The 26,177-nt window shown below is 32.9% G+C and overlaps 1 protein-coding gene across 1 annotated transcript in view; it reads left to right on the plus strand.

Annotated features, from left to right (window-relative positions):
* The window catches only part of LOC114327017 (facilitated trehalose transporter Tret1), a 96,291-nt gene that overhangs the window by 22,699 nt on the left and 47,415 nt on the right, over positions 1 to 26,177 (plus strand). Inside the window, exon 5 of the mRNA XM_028275512.2 lies at positions 9,054 to 9,239. Coding sequence (XP_028131313.1) covers positions 9,054 to 9,239 — 186 coding nt within the window. The remainder of the gene's footprint in view (positions 1 to 9,053; positions 9,240 to 26,177) is intronic.

Raw genomic sequence — 26,177 nt, forward strand, 5'->3', positions numbered from 1 at the left:
TCTATTCTATTCTATTCTATAATTGTTCATGTTTAAAACCATAAAAACAATATTTTTCGGAAACGAAACGCTACGTGCCCGAACGGATAAATATGAATCGTCCTTAAAAATAACAAACCCAAGTTAAAAATCGAACATTTGGCCTGGCGTTTGTCGGTCAGTGACGTAGGCGTAGAAGAGAGAGAGACAGGCTTATTCATGCGCGTGGCTTTATCTCTGGTTGTCGTAGTATCATGCTTCCATCTGACCTTTCCCAGAACACATTGTTTATATTGCGATTGTAGTTACTGCTTATTACATGCTCTGCCCATCTGAGTCTATTGGCCTTTATATATCTGACTAGATTTTCCTTTACGAATAAAGACTCTAACTCGTTATTGTATCTGCGCCTCCATTCGCTCGTCACGCTGTCTCTGCAAGGGCCATAATCATTCGAAGGATTTTACGTTCCCACACCAGCAATTTATTTACCTCACTTTTTGTTAGCGTCCATGTTTCGCTTCCATACGCGACTGCTGGTCGTATTATGGTCTTATATATCTGGATTTTTGCACCTCGTGAAAGAAGTCTTGACTTAATTAGATGTTGCATTACAAAGAAAGATCAGTTTTCTGCCATTATTCGCGTTTTAACTTCTCGCTCTATTTTTATTACTCCTACCCAAATTTTTCAGAATTATTTGTTTTTCTTATACAGTGTGTCCACGGATGGGGTGCCCAAGAGGAAAAACTTTTTTATTTTCAATTTTAGCGAAAAATGTCATTCTTGATAAAAAGTTTTGCTTGTTCTAAAACCCCATAAAATGAAATAAAATTCAAACTTTTCAAATCCTGCGTAATTTTATAGCCAATTTTATGTAAATCCCTATAAATTTTTGAACTAAGTTCGAAATTGTAACAATAATAACTTGGGAGAACAACAGGGATGGCGGTTTTTGACAAAACACCGGTTTTCGGTTATACCGTTTTTTTTTGCTTACGGTTTAACCTGGCGGTTATAACCGGCCAAAAAGAACCGGTTTTTGGAAAAACCGGTTTTCGGCTTTTTTAATCCAATAGGTTACAAAGTTACATTTACAATACACTTTAGTTTACGATACTCCATTAGACTCGATATGCTAAGTGTGAAATATAAATGATGTTTGCGTCTAATTCAACCAGATCACTTCTTATGTAAATATTATGATTACAAATACCTTTTCAAGGAAATATTATAATAAAACTTAATAACTCTTTCTGGCTGATGTGAGATTGCACTTTCAGTTTGCTTCTGTATTTTATAAAATAAAATAAAATTTGAATTATGGTTTTGTTTAGAATAATTACTTGAGAATAATAATTATGATTGGGATCCAAAATAATACCTAACCTAATTCTAATCACCGTAAAAACCTAATAACCGGTTTTACTTTAAAAAGAAAAACCGGTTATAACCGGGACAAAAAACAACCGGTTAAACCGGTTATTGCGAAGTAAAAAAACCGGTTTTAGGCTTAAACCAGTAGGTTTTTCCCATCCCTAGAGAACAACCCTTTCGCTTCTCTGGATTATGAAGCCAGACTTTGCCGTTCTCCTTGAATCATCAAATTATTTATTAACTAAATAATTATTAATCCAATAATTTTAATAATGAAATTTAACACAAGATAAATTCTTTATTGAACGCTTAACAATGTCGAAAAAAATGACAATTCGCAAATTATTTATCGGAGTTGACAGTTACTAAGCTACATTGTGGCTTGGCAACACTAGATTATTGTTACGATTTCGAACTTAGTGCAAAAATTTATAGATTTATAGGGACATAAAATTGGCTACAAAATTAAGTAGGATTTGAAAAACTTGAATTTTATTTCGTTAAATGGGGTTTTAGAACAAGCAAAACTTTTTATCAAGAATGACATTTTTCGTTAAAATTGAAAACAAAAAAGTTTTTCGTCTTGGGCACCCCAACCGTGGACACACTGTATGACTTGATATAATATTTTTGTTAATGTGACATGAATATAATACTAATGCTCCAGGGTAATAAGCTAGAAATAGACCCTGTTCGGGACACTCAAAGATCCAGGTAGCTGACTACTTTTTTAGTTATTGTATACCTATAGGATGAAAACCTACCGGTTTCCTGTCTAGAGTTCGCGTCCGTTTTTAATTATTAACAATTTAGTTCAAAAATCGCGACTTTTTTTTTATTTTTTGCACTCCATTCAAAAGCTAAATAGTTGACATAAAATTACAAAATTTAATTTTTCAGAACATTAAAAAACCTTCAAAATGCCGATTTTTGAAAGTTAAAAGAAAGGTTAATTTGTTGCTACGCAAACTGCAAAATAAGTGAAAATCGTTATTTGTTAATAACTATTACTAAAACTACCTTAGAACTTTAGTGTTTCACCATAAGTTGGGTATTGGGGTACTTAACAAACCCTCAAAATTTGAGATCGATCCATTAATTAGTTTAAGAGTTCGCCTCTTTGCTTCAATAACGTGACAAGTCCAAAAACTCAATATTTTTTTTATTTGATAATTAAAACCGCCGTGTCAAACTTTATTTTCTCCAAAAACGCGGTATCTATTCAGTGAGTAATAGTAAATGTATGAGGAAAAGAAACAGCGGAACGGTGCTACATTGCGATATCACGTTATCTCTTTCTTCCGAGTGCTTTGCTTCAAAAACGAGACAAGACAGTGTTGTCATTCCGCAAGCGAAGCCTAGTTTTTCGACAGAAAAGCGATATCACGACGATATTACATTGTGATTGCAAAGGTATGTATTGATTCAATAATATTTTTTTATTCTATAGTGTGATATTATGTTTATTTTAAAACAGTGTTGTTGAAAAATGTCCATGGAGTGTAAATTGGTATATACCTTCGTGTCACACTGTTGCTGAAAATATATAAACTTTGCTTTGTGTTATCTATGGATACCACGTTGTATATGATAAAAGTTTTCCCAGTACAAAAAACAAGTTCAAGTTACATTCTGATGTTTCGTTCTTCCAGAAAAAAACAATATTTTTATGGGGAATATTTTTGAATATTACATTGTTCATACTAAAATAAATAACTAGTATGTACTTATTTTTTCAGATGGAATCGTGATCTAAGAGGATCCTTGAACTTGCAATGGCAACCGAGAAATCGAACATTCCCGTTCTAATGACTAGGACAGGTATGTAAGTTTTAGTTACCTACGAAGTATCATTAGACGATAGGTTTTGTTGTCATTCATCGCCGATTCTGGCTACGATTGACCGATAACTTGTGTAAAATTTAAATATCTGTGTTAGGTAGGGTATGGTATGCCTAACAGGTTTACGTATATGGCTGTTATTACTATTATTTTCTTGTTTTATTCTTATCTTCTATTATATAATATTATTAAATTTGACGTACCGTTTTTTAGATAATGGCACAACATAAAACATACAGAATGGAACTTCAAACATAGAGGACTCATTGTTAACAGAAGGAAAAGTTGACTTAACATTTCCGAATCGTAGTCGTTGTGATGCGACTAGCTTTAGTTCGTCTAGTGACTCGTCAACCAGCTCATCAAGCTCTTTCAGTGAAGGTAATTTTATATATTCAATTAATGTTCATTTCAATGTAATCAAAAGCATTTCATTTTTTTTAACTAATTTCAGTAATATTCTATTCAATGTAATCAAAAGCATTTCATTTTTTTTACCTAATTCTGGTAATATTCTAACCATAATTTTCTTTACAGATAGCGACGACTCCGTAAAAGACCCAGACTATGAAGATGCAGAACTAAGACATCGTAATCGAAGAAATGCTTCATGTTCTGACGAATAAGATTTACCTATTATCACAAGAAATCAAGACAATTTTTTATGTGAAAATATGAATCAGCTACCTAGGGAAGATCATGAAATGATACTTAATAACCTTATACCAATACAAAGTAAACCATCTGATAAGGAAAATATAAGCGCCCCTCAACAGACAAGAAGATAATTGGCAAAAAAATGTAGTAAAGAAACTGAGAAATTGTGGAAAATCTTATCAAACACTAAATGCAAAGAAATCCATTCCAGAATGTACATTGAAACCACCTTGCAGAAAAAGTTGTGCTTTCAAATGTCGGTCGAATATCACAGAGGAGCGACGTTTGCAATTATTTAAAGAATACTGGGATTTAGGAAACATCGAAAACAGTGGTCATTTATCGCAAAGAGTGTTGTAGTAGTCGTCCCAAAATATCGTTACGTTAAAATGGATGCTGATGGGAACGTTGCACCTTCTCGTGACAATAATAACGCTTTCTTTTTACCTGTTGCTGTTGCTGGTGTAAACACTAGAGTGTGTAAACTATTTTTTAAAAATACTTTAGCAATTAATAACCGGCCTATTGAGACGGCCTTAAAGAAGCAAAATAGAGCCAGCAGCATTTCAGCAATGAAAGATAATTGCGGATGTCATGAATTTCTCTCACATATGGAGAAAGAAAATGATAAAAAAAAAACAATACAATTCTGGTCGCAGTGTATGACTTGAAAGCAGTGTTCCAATGCCCCAAAAGGGAGATCTGGGTCTGCTACTATAAATCGACATTGAATATTTTTAATTCAACCATATACAACATTCAGAATAACTGTTTGAAAGCTATGTTTGGGATGAGTCAAACGCCCATAGAGTTGTGAATGAAATCGGTACATGTGTTTACAAATACCTTAAGAAAGTTTCAGAAACAGTCAACAATTCGGACGTTGTGTTCTATTCTGATAATTGTGCAGGCCAGCAAAAAAATAAATTTATGACCTCTATGTATCTATACACAGTAAAAACAATTGAAAATCTTTACTCAGTAACGCATAAATATTTGATAAAAGGGCACACCCAAAACGAGAGAGATCCTGCTCATTCTCAAATTGAGAGAGAAATTAAACGTCAATTAAGATGCAGCCCTATGTAACGGCTCTAATTAACTTTTCTTTACTGAAGGATGAACATAATGAGACAGTAAAACTAGCAGGTTTAAAGGTGAATCAACTTAAAAAAAGCGAACCGATGCTACATTTTTTAAAAATTCATACGCTGACAAACAGTTTAAGAAAGCAATAGTTATTAATAAAAAGAAAAAGAGCAAGAATTTGGAATTGAGAGATGCATACAGCGCAAAACCAGGTATGCCCGATAATAAAAAAGCGGATCTCCTGGATTTGGTTAATAAAATCCTAATTCCAATATGTCACAGGCCATTTTATTAATCGTTGTAGTTTTAAAAGTCACGTATTTTTGCTTGCTTTGACAAAGACAACATTTTAAGTGTTTTTCGTAAATTAATGAAATTAGTTCGTTTAAAATTTAAGCTTTTACGCATTATTAAATAACTTTAAGAAATAGTTTTAATATTTAAGAATTATACCAGTTTAATTTCGCCTTGTAATTCTAATATTATTTGTTATAGTTACACTTTTTCAATAAAGAACATATTCTCAAATTTAAAATCTTTTACTTCGACAACGTTTGTTTATTGTATAACCCAGTAACATAACAAAAATAATATCATCAACAACGTGACCAGTCAGTTTGTAACATTCATCTTATTACATTTTTGCAGGAAAAGTGTGACATATTATCACATTTTTTGTAAATATGCAAATTTTTCGCTAAATTTATTACATCATCAGGCCTATCGAACATTTTCAGAGACGTAAGTAGTTAACATTTATAGTTAATATTAGATGGACTATAAAAATGCATTGCTTTGGAGACAATAATTTTTTGTAAGTTAAAAAGGAGGCTCCTGTAAAATTGTACTTTTTAACTTAACACTTTATTGAAGCAAAGAGGCGAGTTATTCTAATTGTTTATCCCAGAGACCTTTATTTTGCAATAACATAAGACAGAAAATAATGAAGATAGGGCAATTCTGCTTATGCCAAATGAAAGTAGAAAACTGATACTATCAAAATATACTAAAAAACTATAAAAAAATTATCTAATATAGTCAAAAATCCTAATGCCAAATTTGTGAAATTTTGTAGTTTAAAAACATTTAGAATAACTTTAAAAATATTGTCCGTAGAAAAAGTTATTTTACATATTAGAAAGCTGGTATTTTACACAAATTTTTAAAAATGTAGTTCAATTGAAGACCCTGATGCAAGAAGGGGATAAGTAACAATATGTAAATTTTACAGGAGAAGCAAAAAAAGTTTTATTTTTTAATTTAAAATTTATGTTGTTCATGAAGTAGGGCCGAACTAATACAACAGGTATATATGATTTTGCCGCCATTCTACAGCCAAACAACAATGCTATTAAGGAAAAAAAATTTGGTGCAATAATAGGATAAGTTTAAGCCTTTTTTGTACTGTGGTTAACAGCAGATGCAAAAAGGGGATAAGTTACATTAAAACCCATTTTCAGAAGAAATACTTTATTATTAAATGTGGAGTACTTATTAATTAATAAAAATGAATATAAAATAAAGCAACGCAAATTTTAACACAAAGTCTACTTCCTATTACCTACATTATTTCCTGCTTTTCGGTTTCTGAAAGTTTTTCTATGCATTTCTTACTATATTTGCAATCATCGCCTTGTTTCCTTTCTGGTACCACTTTTCTCGTTGTCGTAGATTTATAAACTTCACCTCTTGCTCTTTTTATTTTCTGCACATTTCTTTTCCAGCTCTTGGGATCTCTTGTTTTCTTTCGTCCGTGTTTATTATTTGCAGCCTCTTTATCAGCGGACTCCTTCTCTTCATATAAATTATTTTCAGATGCACCAGAATCATTCGAAGGCAGAAACTCGCTGCCTGAACTTTGAAATGGTTCATCCTCACTATTTGAACTTATAATAATATCCTATGATCTAGTAATAGTAAAAAAATCCTCGATATTTTACTAAACCGTACCTCTCGTACTAGCACTATGTTAACTCTCCAACAGTTTCTCGATGAGTACGTGACTTAGATCGCGTTCGTGGCTCGTGCAGATACCGGTACCTTACCCAATCGCGGCAAGCCACCGGTGCAATAGTGGGACAGAATAACACACATATAAAAATTAATTCAAAATTTGGTGCAAGAACGGGATAAGTTACACATTTCTTATACTGTTCTTGCACCAGACCATACCAGGGGATAAGTTGTTTTCTCTTATAATTTCAGTATCTATTACCTGTACATATCCTACACTTGCGCCAGGCAGGAACAGTTACTTTTCAACCTAAATAAGCATCTACCTCGATTTTGCAGAATTTGGTACTTATCCCCTTCTTGCACCAGGGTCTTCAATTGGTGACTAGTCGTGGTAAGTGAAGGGGGAGCTGGGAGCCGACAAATGCACGAGTTCAAAAACTAAAAAAAAAACAACTTAAAACTACTATCATTTTCTATATCTCGGGATCTACTGAATATATTTTGATCGTTCTTTTTTAATTTGTATGTAATTTTTCTGTACATTACAAATGCAATTTGTCTTACTAGAAAAAACCAGCTGCCGGCCTAATAGCTTAAAGAAGAACAACCCAAAGCTACAAATCTTACCTATTACACTATATAGATTGCTTGAACAATATCCAAGAACATTCAAAAGCCATCTCTTTAAATTAATGATAACATTTTCAAGTAGAATGACATTCTAGTAATATTTACATATCCATAACAGTGTGAATTTTACTACACGTAATTTGCCGTCTAAAGACAGAAAAAGTAGGGATATCCGTAAAATATTTGCGAATTATGTACCGATGGCCTTAATAAATAAATTATCTTCAATAAATAATTATCTAATAAAAATCATTTATTTATTAAAGTGTACTTTAACTTTTTCTGTGATCATTAGTGATACTATGCTTAAAAAAATAAATTTTTGTAAAAAATATTTTTTCAAGAATTGTTTTAACAAATTAGACTGTTTATTAATTAATAAATTTATAAACAAATTGCATATTTGTAATGTACGTAAAAATTACATACCAATTAAAAAAGAAACATCAAAATCCATTGAGTTGATCCGGAGATACAGCAAATTATATTCGTTTGAAATTGCTTTTTCGGTATTTTAACTCGCTGGATTTGTAGTTTCCCCCTAGTAATCGTTTGCACTACATTTTTTAAAAATCGTAGAGGGTGCTGTGAAGGCATAATGTTTGTGCAAATTTTTTAAGAAAAAATACAAATCCCATTCTTTAAAATGGAATTAATGAGATTCCTTAATTATTATAAACAAATTAGCTGTGAATTAATAAAAAACATATGGCTAACTTTGTCCCAAATGAACCCAGGCTAAATTTTTTTATTTGAAAATTCGTGTTAAAATACTATCTTTTCGAATATATAAAAATATTGTTTCTACGGACAACATTTTTCAAGTTATTCTAAATGTTTATAAACTACAAAATTTAAAAAATTTGGTATTAGGATTTTTGGCTATATTAATTATTTTTGTATCTGTTTTTAAAGCATTTTGATCCTATCACTCTTCTACTTTCATTTGGCATGCTCAGAATGGCTCTATCTTCATTGTTTTCTGTCTTTTCTTATTGCAAAATAAAGGTCTCTGGGATAAACAAATAGAATAACTCTTAAACTAATTGATGAATCGGTCTCAAGTTTTGAGGGTTTGTTAAGTACCCCAATATTTAACTTTAAGTAAAACACTAAAGTTCTAAGTTGGTTTTAGTAAAAGTTATTAACAAATAACGATTTTCACTTATTTTGCAGTTTGCGTAGCAGAAAATTAACTTTTTAACTGTCAAATATCGGCATTTTGAAGGGTTTTCAATGTTCTAAAAAACTGAATTTTGGCATTTTATGTCAACTATTTAGTTTTTGAATGGAGTGCAAAAAATCGAAAAAATCGCGATTTTTTGCACTAAATTGTTAATAATTAAAAAACGAACGCGAACTCTAGGCAGGAAACATGTAGGTTTTCTTCTTATAGGTCTACAATAACTAAAAAAGTAGTCAGCTACCTGGATCTTTGAGTGACCCGAGAAAATCCTTATTACCCTGGACTATAATCTCATATACCTTATTTCAGGCGTTTAACACTTTTCTCTATTTTTTAGCCAGCATTATCATCCTAATAGCCCCTTTTGCATCAATCGTTAGCGGTGTGCTAATGGACAAATTCGGTCGGCTAAACACGATAAAACTTGCAATAGTGCCTGGCGTTTTGGGCTGGGTGGCGCTAGCGCTGGCTCCTAACATGAAGATAATTATTATGGGCAGGATATTAACTGGAATTGCAGCATGTAAGTTAACTATTCTCGACGTAAAAGCGTGAAATAAGCAGCTTGTTTGGAATATTTGACGGTAATAACACACGTGCTCTTAGAAGTAAAGAGCATACAACTTTTATATTGGTCTGTTTAAACATGTGTAATTTAAAAACAATTACTTAAGCATGTCCAAAGTTTAAATGAGCTTAATTGCTAAACCGTTTAACTGTATGCAATTTTTTTTGTAAAAAGTAACACAATAAAACTACTGTTAAATAAGTTATCATAGCGTCTAAAAATCAAATATCTTACACATTCTCCAATTCAACAGTTGAAGATGACATAAATAAATTCAAAATTATCTTATTGTATAGGAACGCATTCAATTAGATTTTTCGGTTAAAATTCCACCTTATTTATACAGTGATGGAGTGATGAGTGCGCTAATAACTGGCAAAATAACGGAAAAGACAGAAAATATAATACGTTGCGAAATCAAAAGAGATGATACTAGTAGAGGTTAGAAATTTTTCATAAAAACCTATAAATTTACATTATATTGATAGTTTCCCCACCTTTAGACGTATCGGAGTCAAACTGTCAGGAGAATTTTATAAAACTCTCCTATCACAGTGGCAGTTGCCAAACTCCTCCGATACGTCTAAAGGTGGGAAACTATCAACATAATGTAAATTTTTATAAGTTTCTATTGATAATTTCACACCTCTACTCGTTTCATCTCTTTTTATTTCACAACGTATTATAGCGCATTCACCACCTTATAAAGTCATAGTTAGAGGTTTATTTTTTATTTCTCATCGGTTATTATTTTAGATGTTATGACTATGTAATTTCTTTTCCTTTTTTACTGATTTATTTGGAAAACTCTTTCGATATTTGAAAGTAACTTTAGTGCATTTCTACTTCTTTTTATACAATATTTTATTGTTTTCTTGTCAGATATGGTTAATATGAGCGTTTCCCGTCATTGCTATATATTTCACTAGCTGACCCGGCAGACTTCGAACAGCCTCAATAGATAAAAACAAACTTTTGTATACAATAAACATAAAATAAACAAAAGGAATTCGTATTTAACAAACAAAAAATGCTCGATGTGAATTAGGTTTTATTATTATTTTTAATGAATTACACATAATATGATGTTTGAAGCAATAAAGTTTAGTTAGAAGTAACAAAATAAAGTTTGTAGTGCAACAGTTACAATCTTAAATTTGTTTATCTTATAATGAATATAACAGCTTTATTTTATCTACATTCAAAACAATCCTGTATTTATGATTGGGTTCCGGGTGGTTCCAACTCTATAGGTGTTGATTAAATAAAATTAAATTAAATTGAATAAAAGTAAATAAAAATAAATAACATTTAATAAATGAAATAAAATAAAAAATAAATGGAATTAAACAATGAAATAAAATAAAATAAACGAAAATAAATAAAATACTTAAATTAATTAAAATTAAATAAAATTTTATAATTTGCTGCTTGTTCTTTTCGTGTGCTCAGAATTTTTCTCCTGCTTACGGTTCGTCAGAAAAGTTCCATTTAGAAATATTTTTTGAAAATTTCGCAAAATTAAAAAATTCCTATTTTGCCCAATTTGAGTCCCAAAGTTAAACTGTTCCACTTCTTTTCCATGAAATTTGTCGCTCGTTCTTCTTCTGTCCTCATGATATTTCTACGGCTTGAGATATTGTATTTCGGACACCAATTGCGCTAGAGAAAAAATTTTAGTACGGTTCTTCTCGGAACTAGCAAGGAGTCTACCTACTTAATTTTGTATTTTTCACGTCATTGTTGTGAGAGTTACGGCGTCATGGGCAACCCCCTTATGACGTACGGGTATGAAATATAGATAACAACCAACTCCCAATCCGGTCAAATATACCTCCCAAATTTCATAAAAATAGGTCAAGTCGTTTCGGAGGAGCATGGTAACAAACACTGCGACCGGAGAATTTTTAATATATAGATGTAAAATATTTAAAGGGCTATTAAAAAATAACGGTCTGAGATAGAAAATTGAAAATTTAGGATTGTATGTATCTTTTGGTTCTACATCTCATAAAATTAGTAAAAAAGGTTTTTCCAAAAATTTTAAAAAATATGAGGGGGAAGCCCCCTTATGACGTACGGGTATGAAACTCTATTATATATATTATTCTATTCCCAGTCCGCTCGAATATACGTGTAAAATTTCATAAAAATCTGTTCATTCGTTCTCGAGTTATAAATGGTGTAACTAACATAACTCGACTTTCTTTTTATATAGATTATAGTTTCCATTTTTGTCTATCTTTACTGTATCGTATAGGTTTTAATTCTAATAAATGATGCAATGAAGAAGTAAAAAGTCCAAAACTCACCATTTTTTTGCACTTGCAGGACGAGACTACTCCTGCAGACGAGTTGGCATATATTTCATAGGTTCTAGTGACGTTGATGATTTTTTTTAAGAGATAGGGGGTCTTTGAAAGGTCATTCAATTCTCTATTTAGCAGTATAAACATTAACATAATTATTTATACAGGGTGTCAAAAACATTTTTAAAGTTAAACTTCTTTAAGCGCGATTGGGAAAAATTGATAGGAGCTGGACATATATTTATTTAGCATATGCGATAAAAGTGGTTTTAATACACTGTTGTTAAGTGCATTTTGACTTGTTTCTAGCAGATGTCGCTACGACACCTATGCTATTTCGTTATTTGCAATTCGAGGCTAGTGTTCTGAATGGTTTCAGTTGGTTTAGAGAGTAAAACGTTTTGAAACCGGTCACAGTGCTTGTAGCGTTCTCTGAACGAACTGAAATATAAGACGGCTTTGGTTTCGTTTTGCAACGAAATGGAAATGCTGATTCATTTTTAATACAATTTTCACTTATAGACCAGTAAGGATCTGTTTTTAGGTGGATGTGAGAGGTGGCATTCAGATTTTTGCGGATACAGTTAGGTGATAACTTCGTTAATAATAATTGATTTATGGTCCTTCTCAAATATGCCCGGAACATTAATAAAAAAAAATAAAATATTTAAAAATTTCAAAAAATTTCGTTTTTTTTTCGACTTTTTTTGCTTATAACTTTAAAACGATTCATTTTGGAACAAAGTCGTGAAGGAATAAAACAAAGATAATTAAATTTTATATCAGATGCGATTGGTTAAAAATGCCTTAATTTATCACCCTTGCTGCAAAATAGGAATAAATATAAAATAAGGGTGCAAAACAAGCCTGTCCTTATTAAATAATTTTCCATCACTTAGGTTACACTTGGAACCTTTATAATTCGCTTAAAAAATTTTTGTAACGTGGTTAAACCGCACACCAAATTTCATTAAAATTGACTTACTATTTAGATTTTGAATAATCATTTTGCAATCTAAACTTTTTTAAAAAAATTAAAATTTTTTAAAATCTTGCACAACAAAAACTAGAACATACAGAGATTTGTCAATTTTTTACATATAAAGAAGCACTCCAGCTATCTTATGCACTTTACAGAATTGTAAGCGGATTGTTTATGCAGCCTCAGCAATGTTTTAAAGTTATAAACAATTTTTTGGCTTATAAACAAATCAGTCCTGTGGCCAGGAGTGGGTGCTACGGGCTCCTTTATTTAGATAGACTTACCCAAGATTTTTATGTATTTTTTTACCCGTAGAACATGATTTTTTTGGGTAACAGTTGATCCGGATGTCGATAAGATTTTTATCGATTTTTCGCAAAATAAAACATTTTTTTGTATTTCTTGGGTAATTCTAAGCAAAAAATGTTCTTACAAGTTTTCTCGTAGGATGCATAGTTTTCGAGATAAACGCAGTGGAACTTTCAAAAATTCGAAAAATTGCAATTTTTGTACGCGAATAACTTGTGATTAAAAAATAAAATAGCAATTCTGCTGACAGCATTTGAAAGTTTAAGTCAAATTATACCGGTTTTAATTATTTGCATTGCTGAAAATTAATTTTTTTATTATTAAACAAAGCTATTTGTTTATAAGCCAAAAAATTGTTTATAAGTTTGAAACATTGCTGAGGCCCCTTACATAATTCGATTTTAATTCTGTAAACTGTATTAGAAAAGTAGAGTACCTCTTTATATGTAAAAAAATTAGACAACTTCTAAATGGTCTACATTTTGTTCAGAAAGATTTTAAAAAATTTGAACTTTTTTAAAAACATTTAGATTGCAAATTTATTATGCAAAATCTATTAAGTCGATTTTAATGAAATTTGGGACATGGTTTAAGTATATTACAAATAATTTCCTAAGTGAATTAGTAAGGTTCTAAGTGCCACCAAAGTGGTTAAAAACATTGAATAAAACCAGCCGTATTTTGCCACCTTATTTTGTATTTATTGCTATATTGAAGAAAAGGTAATACGTTAAGACATTTTTGACCAGTCGTATATCATAGAAAATTCAATTATCTTTATTTTATTCCTCTACGACTTTGTTTCAAAACGAATCGTTTTAAAGTTATAAGCAAAGAAAGCAGAAAAAAATCGACGTTTTTCGAAATTTTTTAATATTTCAATTTTTTTGTTAATGTTCCGGGCATATTTGAGAAGAAGTATAGCGATACGCTTTAATTACTATTTTTGCTAATTGTAATTTTAATATTTTTTTCTCAAAAACAAAACAACGTTAGTCATTCAAACTGCATATTCAAATACGAAGGTTATGGCCTTACCCTGTGACATCTGTTGTTCGTCTATGCGGCAACAAACTGCACCCTCATTAATTAAGTATTTTATCAGACACTTAATGTGTCAACAGCTAGCTATGCATTCGAAATTACTTTTCTTAAAACCGTAAAAGTAGACGCCAGACTTGATAGTGATTTATGTGATCATCTGGTCAGGGGAAAAGGAATACAAACATTATCTTCGTTTGTGGTTGCTTTCTTTAGTCACTACGCAGCATGCGAACCATTCACACATACCGACGCGACCCTCTCCGAGAGACCTAAACGAACACATTTTCGTTACAAAAATAAAATTACCGTTTGTTTTATTATATCCATTTTTAATTAAATTCCGCAACTCACCCATCGGAATATTGGTGACCCTCGCGAGTATTTTAAACCGCCGCGAAAATTTAAAAAAGAGTTAGTGTTAATAATATTACATTTTTGCCGGTTAATAATATACAGTGAACATCGAAAATGACGACCAGTGCCAACAATAGTGTTTCAGATCGGATTGCAGTGGCCATCGGGAAATTGACAGCCGAATTAGCTGACATGAAAATCCAGCTAGCTAGCTTGTCGCGCGCTCGAGCACAAGCTAACACATACCGTCGAAACCGCAGCAACTCAAGACAAAGATCACATCCTAGAGACAGTAGCTACAGTAGTGAACATAATAGTGACATTTGTTGGTACCACTACCGTTTTGGTGATCAAGCTCAAAAGTGCTCTCCTCCGTGCAAGCTCCAGGGAAACGTCGCGGGCAGTCGGTAGATGCGGCATCCGATCGAAGCCCAAAGTCTCGCCGCCTTTACGTAACAGACTATGATACAAAAAAACAGTTTTTAGTCGACACCGGTGCCGATCTGTGCGTTTTCCGGCGGAAATATGTACGGGGTGCACGCGAAAAGACTTCATACGAACTATACGCGGCCAATGACACTAAAATCGCGACATACGGCTATGTGAACTTGACATTGAACATCGGACTACGGCGTGATTTTACGTGGCGATTCGTAGTGGCGGACATTTCAAAGCCCATTATCGGAGCCGATTTTCTTTCCCATTTCGCGCTCCTAGTGGACATTGCTAACCAGTGCTTAGTAGACAGTACGACAACCCTTCGAACAAAGGGACTCGTCAAAGAGTGTTTCGACGGCAGCGTAAAGACTATCGCGGAAGCGTCGCGTTACCACGAACTGCTGCTACGATTTCCGGAAATCACGCGACCCGCCGGTATCGTGAAAGACATTCAACATCAAACGAAGCACCACATCGATACAACACCAGGTCCACCCGTTTTTTCGAAGCCTCGACGATTAGCACCTGACAAACTGCAATGGGCTAAAAAAGAGTTCGAAAATCTTCTACGGCTAGGCATCATAAGACCATCGAAAAGTAACTGGTCTACTCCACTGCACATGGTCCCAAAGAAAGGTGAGGAATGGAGACCCTGCGGAGATTATCGACGTCTAAACCAAAAAACAGTTCTAGATCGATATCCAATTCCGCACATCGAAGATTTCGGTCAGGCGCTAGCTGGTAAGACAATTTTCTCTACAATAGATTTAGTGAGAGCATACAACCAGATACCAGTAGCCACCGATGACATACCAAAAACCGCCGTTACCACACCATTTGGGCTGTACGAATACTTATATATGCCTTTTGGTTTACGAAACGCAGGACAGACATTCCAGCGTTTCATACACGAGATTTTACGTGGTCTAGACTTCGCCTACGCCTACATCGATGACATTCTCATTGCATCAGAATCCGAAGAGCAGCATATGTCGCATTTAGAAGAGATTTTCAAAAGGCTCAAGCAGTTTGGCGTTGTGATAAATCCAGCGAAGTGTCAATTCGGCAAAAACGAGATTACCTTTTTGGGATACACAGTATCAGACGGAGGACTCACACCTCCACAAGAAAAAGTAGCAGCTGTACAGAATTTCACTCAGCCAAAAACAGTGAAAGACCTACGCAGATTTCTAGGTATGTTAAACTTCTACCGAAGGTTCATACCCAATGCAGCTGAGCTACAAGCACCGCTACATGGTGCCCTAAAAGGTAATGTCAAAGGAAAAGCACCAATCGAATGGACACCACAGCGAATCCAAGCCTTTGACGACTGCAAAAACAGTTTAGCTAACGCTGCTTTACTGAGCCACCCTGTAAACGATGTTGATATCTCCATCACTTGTGACGCTTCTGATTTTTGTGCGGGAGCTGTACTACAACAAAAAACGGATACAGGTATGAAACCTTTAGCTTTCTTTTCTAAGAAATTCTCACCTAGCGAAAAGAAATATAGTGCATACGACAGAGAACTATTAGCTATATATCTAGCCATAAAACACTTCAGACATATGATCGAAGGCAAGGACATAACGATATACACAGACCAGAAACCAATCACCTTCGCCTTTACTCAGAAGCTAGATAAATGTAGTCCTAGACAGTTTAGATATTTAGACTATATAGGACAGTTTTGCACTAACATTCAGCACATTTCTGGTTTAACAAATATTGTGGCAGACGCACTATCTCGAGTCGATAGCATCAAGAAAGATATCGACATCACTGACTTAGCTCTCGCACAAGAAACTGACCCAGAACTGCAAACTTTTTTAAGTGAGAAAACATCACTACAAATGAAGAAAATACGTTTTTCCGAGCAAAACGTGAGTTTGTACTGCGACATATCAACATCTACAGCCAGACCATTTATACCGAAACCACTTCGAATGGCAATTTTTCGCACCATGCATAACCTAGCACATCCCGGAATCAACAGTTCTGTGAAGATGATCACACAGCGATATGTTTGGCCATCCATTAAATCAGATGTGAGGAAATGGACTCGAGCGTGTCTACAGTGCCAAAAAGCGAAAATATCGCGCCACATTGTTTCACCTAGTGGAAGTTATTTACCACCTTCCAGCCGATTCGAACATGTCCACATAGACATTATAGTGATGCCGATTTCAGAAGGAAACAGATACTGTTTAACATGTGTCGATCGTTTCACACGTTGGCCAGAAGCTTTCCCGATGCCTAATCAAGAAGCAGACACAGTAGCCAGAACATTTTTTTCTGGTTGGATAGCTCGTTTCGGCACTCCCAAGCGCATCACAACAGATCAAGGCCGACAATTCGAATCGCATCTTTTCAAGTCATTATGCAAACTAACTGGAACTTCCCATTTAAGGACAACCGCCTATCATCCGCAAGCAAATGGTATGGTAGAAAGGTTTCATCGACAGTTAAAAGCAGCAATTCGATGTCATGAAAACATCCGATGGACCGAAAGCCTACCTTCAGTGTTACTGGGCATACGAGCAGCGTGGAGAGAAGATTTAGGTACTTCCGCCGCCGAACTCGTGTACGGAGAACCATTGTGTTTGCCAGGTGAACTATTGTTTTCGTCACAAAGAAACACCGACGACAATGCTCACATTTATTTAAAAACACTTCGAAACCATTTCGAAAACCTCCGTCCTTCGCAACCGTCGCATCATGGATCCAAAAGTACCTTCATTTTCAAAGACATGAAAACCACCTCTCACGTTTTTATCCGCCGTGATACAATCAAAAGTAGCTTAGAAAACCCATATCACGGTCCTTTTCCAGTTGTTAAGCGAGGTGACAAGACTTTTGTAGTCCGGGTAAACGGGAAGGAATCAACAATTTCCATAGACAGATTGAAACCTGCTTACGAACTTCACGACTCTACCCATCACGAAACAAAAGAAATGACCAGCAAAACAAACAACAACAGACCGAAGAGGAAAGCAAGATTTACTGGAACTTACCAAGAAAATGTTAGTTCAAAGTGAATCAAGTGATTTTTTTTTTCTTTCTCCTTGTATAAACTTTGCATTATTTTTTTTTCCTATTTTCAATTTTCATTATATGTAATTTGTATATATTATATATTATCTATCGTTTTAGTCTCTCAGAAGGGGGTGTATAGCGATACGCTTTAATTACTATTTTTGCTAATTGTAATTTTAATATTTTTTTCTCAAAAACAAAACAACGTTAGTCATTCAAACTGCATATTCAAATACGAAGGTTATGGCCTTACCCTGTGACATCTGTTGTTCGTCTATGCGGCAACAAACTGCACCCTCATTAATTAAGTATTTTATCAGACACTTAATGTGTCAACAGCTAGCTATGCATTCGAAATTATTTTTCTTAAAACCGTAAAAGTAGACGCCAGACTTGATAGTGATTTATGTGATCATCTGGTCAGGGGAAAAGGAATACAAACATTATCTTCGTTTGTGGTTGCTTTCTTTAGTCACTACGCAGCATGCGAACCATTCACACATACCGACGCGACCCTCTCCGAGAGACCTAAACGAACACATTTTCGTTACAAAAATAAAATTACCGTTTGTTTTATTATATCCATTTTTAATTAAATTCCGCAACTCACCCATCGGAATAGAAGCATAATTCAATTATTATTACTGAAGATGTCACCTAACTTTATCTGCAAAAATCCGAATGCCATCTTTCACATCCAAAAATATATGTTTTTTCACAGATCCTTACTGGTCTACTTAGGCCTCATAAACAATCTAAGCTTTTAAAAATAAATACAATTAAAAACGTCATTGCTAGTAAATACAATATGATAGTCTATTAATAGAAATGCTTATTTCGGCTATTTTTGATTACCACTTATTTAAAATATGTTTATTTTATATATTTAAATTAATTATTAATCAAGGTTGATTAAAATTTCCTCGGTTAAGATTAGATAACAATTACAAATAAAATACCTTGAGAGTGCAATTGCTCATTTTCTTACCGTTGGAATTTTAACTTTAATGTGAATTGTAATCCATATGAATCAAAAATTCTTTTGTTCAAACTGCTTTCCACTATTTCCAAAAGGCATGTTTATTTATTGCGAGATCAGTATTCATAAATGAGCGATACAGAGATAAAAATACTCTGTTACGGTTATGACACCGTGTTAGTAGCAGAGTGCGAAGATGACCTACAAGGATTGTTGCAGGAATTCAACATGAACGCAAAAGAAATGAATATGAAAATATTAGCCCAAAAAAGAAAACGATTAGTAATAGCAAAAGAACCAACAAGATGCAAATTGGAGTTAGATAATCGAATTATACAAGTAATGACTTTCAAATACCTGAGGATTAATCTATCAGCCGACACCAATATCGAAGCAGAGGTAAAAGACCAAACACCGAAGAGTGTAAACAAAGGCTGGAATATATTAATCAGTTATTAGGCCAGTTATGATTTACACGGCCAAAACAAGACCAGTCACAATCAAAACACACAGGCATCTGGAGACCAACGAAATGAAGATCTTAAGGGTAAGAAGTGAGGAAATCAGGCGCGTATGTGGGGTACACAATATAAATACCTAGATAAAGAACAGAAAAGAAGGGACAGAACAGAAAATAACGACAATTTAGGGGCAGAATAAAAAGCTCAGTTGAAGAAAAACCAGCAGTACTGCCTACATAAAAGAAGAAGAAGAAGAAGAGATTAGTATACGAGGAATTTCACTACAATGTCTAGATAATATTACTCCAAGGTCAATCACAAGACGCTCCTACGTCTTCGTAGTCCAGAAAAGAAAGACCAAACACGTATTTTAAGTAACACGAAATATCTAATTCGTTTTGAGCTCAATTTTGCAATTTTCTCTCTTAATTTTCTAGTTTTATACTAATTAGACATTTGATATTTTATCTATTTTGTCTTCAATTCTGGTACCTATCACTTTCTTTCATTTGTCTTAGATAGTCCAGATGTTATATAAGGATCGCCCTTGTTTCAAGAGGCTCGTGTGATATGAATATCCTCCAATTTTTATTTTTTATTATTAAGTATTTTTTATTTAATTATTATATAACACATGCCATTATTTAAATTAAGTTATTCTATTCGCCTATCTTCAACATTATATAGAATTACTGATAACTTTTTGTGAAGAGTACTTAACTTTTTATTCTACACAATTAGGAAAATGAGTACTTCAATTAATTATTGTACTTAAATACAATGGTCGGGACATCCAATTATTAAAATAAAGATGACTTACAGATTAATGAAGTCCGTAATTTCACTGTTTTTATTGGTACTAAACACTACCATTATTAGTGTTTAGAGAACATTGCTTCCATAATCGTCAACCTTATTATACACTACGTTCCAACAAAAAATTGACCCCCCCCAGAAACTTAGGAACTAAGAGTGTCTTCAAAATTTAAAAAAATACGTCAATTTTTACTGGGAGAGGGATGAAATTTCATGCAAAATTCATGCCCTCAAATGTAACTCGCTACTGCCCCACATCAACCACCTTTTTTTTTTAAATAGCAAGTGTGGTCTAGTGGCACATCATTTGAAAGGTACTTTTTCTCTACACCACACTCTATTTTTTTTAATTTGCTGAATAACTTTTAAGATAATTTTGAAATTTGCTAAATCTACGAAATAAAATTTCATCAAATTAACCAATTAAATGTTCGAAATAAGTTCCTCTGACCTCCATAAAATTAATAATACAGTCTAATATTTTCAAAGCCTCTTCGTATATTTGCAAATACCTCAATATTATACAAGATTGAATATTCAACCAATAAATTAGTTGAATCCAAAATTATCTTCAAAGTTATATCATAAATTAAATTACGTAATGAATTGAATGAACTGAAAAGTCTCAAATACAGAATCCAACATTATAATAAAAATTAAAATAATAAATAATTATTTAAATAGACTAAGTTTCCATTCTAATGGCATATAAAACAACATATTGCTATTCTACATCCCACCAGAATGAAAACAATGGGAACCTTCTCTGGTTACACCTCCGAGGCTTCTACAATTTGCAAGCCATACGGATGCTGAGACTAAGGAAGATGAGGGAATTCTACAATTTACAATTCACGTCCCATCTGTTCAGCGCGGTAAAGTTCCAACAAGAATTATTTAAATCTGAAACTTTTCTTGATGGAAATTCTTTCTGGTATATTTTTAATCTGCGACTTTTACAATTTATAAGACAGCAGACGACGAATATAGAAAACAAAAATGACTCTACTATATGCAGTCACATTCCGTTTTCTTTCGTCTAGGAAAGTGTTTCCCAACGTGGGGCCCTCGCCCCACAGGGGGCAATTTGATTGTTAAGGGTGGCAATTCGAATATGGTCGACCCGAGTTTAAATTTTTCGTCCCGGGCCATTTTAATGCAATAGTAGATTTCAGTGAAGGAGTGAAGATATTCATCACTAAAACTGGAATAAATCTTACTGTAGGAGAGAATTTAATAAAACCGTCAATATCAGCATTTCCTAAAATGGTTCTTGAAAAAGATGACAATGATGTAGAAGTTATGTTAGTCAGTAATAATACTGTTAGTAGAAGAATAGACGAAATAGGTGAAGTTATTGAAAAACAACTTGTTGAAAATCTGAAAACAAGAAATTTCTCAGGAAAATGGATTAATCAACTTTGCGAGAGAGTGAGGGAGTATTGATAACTTACATTTTGTGCTGCAGACGGTACTCCTAATTTGATGTGCAAAAAAATGCCTGCTTAAAATTGATGAAAGATGCGAATCCAGAAATGATTCTTGTGAATTGTGTTATTCATAGGGAAAACTTGGTAGCTAAAACATCTCGCCTGATCTAAATGAAGTACTACATTCCGTAATAAAGTGTCAAAGTGTGTTCTTGCTATTAAATCTAATGCTAAATGTGAGCGTATCTCCAAGCTATTTTGTGAAGAACAAGATGAGGACGTAGACTTTTACTAGTAAGATGATGAGATTCTATAGGGAACTGCTTGAAAATAATTTTAGAACAGTTTGATACTGTTAATAATCGATGGTAAAGTATTTTTGTGAGTTATTTAGCCGAATTCTTTGAAGAATTAAATATATTAAATAAGCTAATACTTCTAGGAACAAATAAAACTTTTGTCGATGCAAAGCGAAGATATTTGGTTTTATTACCCATATTGAGTTTGTCAAAAACATATTAACAACAAAAACTTTGAATAGTTTCATCGACTCCAAAAATGTGAGGTACCTGAAAATGTGAGAAAGAAATATTTTCTGATTTAAAACAAAATGATTTTTTCTTCGTGGATGATGCAGCCAATGTTGGCGATTTGTCTGATATATAAAATATGCAGTATTAAGAAGAATCCAAAGAATTGCAAAATGATCAGTCAGTTAAAACTTTATTTAATATAAAAGGAGCGATGGCATGGATTTCTGATGAAATAGAAATTAAATATCCCAATTCAACCAAATGTACAAGAAAACTATTGGTAACCTCTCCATCTTCATATTTACCTAATCAACCGCGTAAGAGGTCAAACCAACTCCTTAGGTCTTTCAACCGCGAGTTCTGGCGTCTTTCTACTGATCTTTTGCCCTCTACTTGACATTCAAATACGATTTGAAGTAATTCATATCTTTCACCTCTCAACACTTGACCCAAATATTTTATTTTCCTCTCTTTAATTATTCTTAGTAATTCTTTTTGTTTACTCATGCACTGAAGTACCCCATTGTTAGTAACTTTTTGTACATATGGAATTCTCAGCATTCTTTTGCTGTTTCAGAGTCCATTATCCAACTTTCATAGCCGTGCTTCACCACATTTGATTATTCAGATTCTGAGCTCCAGACTAAGGTCTACTGTTGTAAAAAAATGTTTTTATGTTTATGAGTGTTTTCCTCGCTTGTTCGATTCTTGATAGGATTTCTTTTTTGGGGTACACTGACTATTGACACTTGCTCCCAAATATATATGTATGTTACATAAGGGGCATAAGAATTTAAGAAAGGCTAAGGTGGGGCATGACAAAAAAATGGTTGGAAAACACTGGTCTAGGAAAAGGACAGAAAGAAACTTCCTAGTACTCAAATCTGAGTAAAGATAGAAAAGTAAAAGACGGTTTTTGCTTGCTTCCGATCCAGAGGGATGCACAATCCCTGGACAGCTGTTTCTGCCTTACAGGCTTCCTCAGCAGAGCTAGCGTGCACACCTCTGAAGTGAAAACGAGCCAGCCCATCTATTTAAGTGAAATTTCAAAGATCATTTGAAATCCACATTGCAATTCAGCGACATCTCTTAAATGAACTGAAAAGTCTCAGACACAGAATCCAACAAGAAACTTTCCTTTTTGGAAATTCTTTCTGGTACATTCTTAGTTTCAGATTTAAATAATTGAAGTAAAGAAACACAGACTTACTCACAATCATTTAATTTACTTCGACGACCGGTCTCGATCTCTACAATATACAGATCATCTTCAGGTCGGCGTTACAAGTGATTAAATGCTACAATTGAAGAAAGCTAGAGTTAGAACATTGTGTGGTTGTATCAAAATGCAAATAGAAAGTAAAAATTTTGAAAGGTGTGTAAATGTTGACATTTACTCATAAGCACGCATACGCAACGCACATAGACGTATGCAGTTTATGACTATTGGTTAAATTAAGTTAAATTTTAAAAAAATTTAAATTTTTTATAATTTTGATCTACTTACATGCCGTTAAAAGTGACTTGAACCACATATTTTTTGAATGCAAAAAGCATAAACACCTAACAATCACCTAACTAAAAGAATTATAGACCAGAACATCCCACTCCCTGTAAATAATCTCTTTATTCTGTCATTGAATAAAAAGAAAATTTTTGACTGTTTGGTATCTTTCTTGTCGGATAGTAAAATATTATTGTAATTAGTTATAGGTATTTGTAAAATATGTTAAAAAAAAATAAAAAAAATAAAAAAAATATTAAAAAAATAAAAAAAAATATTAAAAAAATAAAACAGAATTAATAAAAAAATAAATAAAAACATGAAACAAAAAGAAATAAATAAAAAAAATAAATAAAAAATAAATAAAAAAAAATTAATAATAAAAAAAATAAATAAAAAAAATTAAAGAAAAAATCACTAAGAGGATTTAAACCTCCGCGGGGTTGAACCGGGTTGACATCCCATCGTAGTGACAAAAAAAACATAACAAAAAACAAAACAAAAAAAAAACTAAAATAAAATACAAAAAAGAATGCATTTATTTTAATATTAATATTAATATTTTTATTTGTAAAATGTATACACTATGTGTTCTTGATAAACATTAAGTAGTGTAATATATTTATATTTTTTAACATAGTATGTATATTAGCTGTAATGAGTAGGTATTGTCCTTTTCATGGTCATTTTTCAGTGCGTAACAAATGATAGGAAAAAGGGTAAGTCCGTGATAATACACATTTATGACATTTATTCTAACATGACATTTTAGTTAAATCTGACGGTTGTCACATTTTATTTTCAATTTGGAATAAAAGCAAATCAAATGTATTTCTTGCATTTATAAAATGGTATTTTCTTTGATTTGTATAGTCTTATAAATTATACAGATTATATTTGTAATATTATTATCTAATTAAAAAAATTATTTTTTCATTATGGCGCCATCTATCGACAACTAGAATAACAAGAATAAATGTTATAAAAATGTCACCGACGAAACATAATCACCGACGTGCCTTTTTTTCTGTCACATACAATTTATTGCGTTAGAAAGAAATCGAAAAACTGTGACGCACTGAAAGATGATCATGAGAAATACTGTAAATAAGAAGTAAAAAATTGTAATAATATTATAATAACCAAGTTTCACTAATTGGCAATATCTTTAATACATTTACTTTTGATTGAGACTGGCTGAATGACCATAGTCCAAGCCAAAAAAGAAAAAAAAATACATGCCGTTACAAGGGATGCTGTGTAAGTTTATTGCGTCCAGATTATGCTAGTTTATAACGTCTAGATTATGCTATTATACTAGCATAATCTGAACGTTTAAACATGTTATTGATGAACTTACAAAGCATCCCTTGTAACGGCATGTAAGTAGATCAAAATTATAAAAATTTTGAATTTTTTTAAAATTGAACTTAATTTAACAAATAGTCATAAACCGCATACATCTATGTGCGTATGCGTGCTTATGAGTACCTGTTCCTCATATGTGTGCATACGTATGTATCAGTTTGTTGCTGAAATGTCAACATTTACGTACCTTTCAAAATTTTGGCTTTCTATTTGCATTTTGATACAACCAGACAATGTTCTAACTCTGGCTTTCTTTAATTGTAGCATTTAATCACTTGTAACGCCGACCTGAAGATGATCTGTATATTGTAGAGATCGAAACCGGCCGTCGAAGTAAATTAAATGATTGTGAGTAAGTCTGTGTTTCTTTACTTCATTTAAAATGAACTCACATATGCAACCTATTCAACATTTATTTAAATAATTATTTACCATTTTAATTTTTATTATAATGGTGGATTCACTATCTGAGACTTTTCAGTTTATTTAAGAGGTGTCGCTGCATTGTGTCCCAATGTGGATTTCAAATGATCTTTGAAATTTCACTTAAATAATATGGCTCGTTTTCGCTTCAGAGGTGTGCACGCTAGCTCTGCTGAAGAAGCCTGCAAGGCAGAAACAGCTGTCCAGAGATTGTGCATCTCTCGAAAGCAAGCTAAATCGAAAGCAAACAAAAACAGTCTTTTACTTTTAAATTAAGCAAATTAAAAAAAAAATAGAGTGTCGTGTAGAGAAAAAAATTACCTTTGAAATGACATGCCATTCAACCACACTTGCTATTTAAAAAAAAATGGAAGCACCTGATGCACGACAATAGGGGTTACAGTTAAGGGCATGAATTTTGCATGAAAATTCGTCCCCCTCCCAGTATAAATTGAAGATTTTTTTCAAAATTTTGAAGAAATTCTTGGTTTCTGAGTTTCTGAGGGGGTCAACACAGTGTATATTCGTTTCTAATATTGTCCCAAATTGCAGATTTCTCACTTCAAAAAGTTTACCGCTGCGAAGGTCTTGTCAAACAATGAAATCGTATCTGTCTAGCATATCTCCTCTACACCTAGTTACATTAATCTATAAGTCCTATTAGACCAGGCCGCATCTGTAAAAATATTAGTACATTTGGATGTTGACAGGTGACTCATATTTTTTGCAGAATTGCTTGAAAATAACTCATATAATAATATCTGAGTTATCCTCCCACTCAAAAAGGTCCGGAACATTGTTTAAATAATCAAAATGTCATAAAATGAAGGAAAATTTCGATTTTTTTTCTTCGTTTTTTGATTATAACATTAAAAGTATTCATTTCCGAGAAAAGTTGCACTTACAT

This window comes from Diabrotica virgifera, chromosome 1 (assembly GCF_917563875.1).
Source record: "Diabrotica virgifera virgifera chromosome 1, PGI_DIABVI_V3a".
Classification (NCBI taxonomy): Eukaryota; Metazoa; Arthropoda; class Insecta; order Coleoptera; family Chrysomelidae; genus Diabrotica; species Diabrotica virgifera.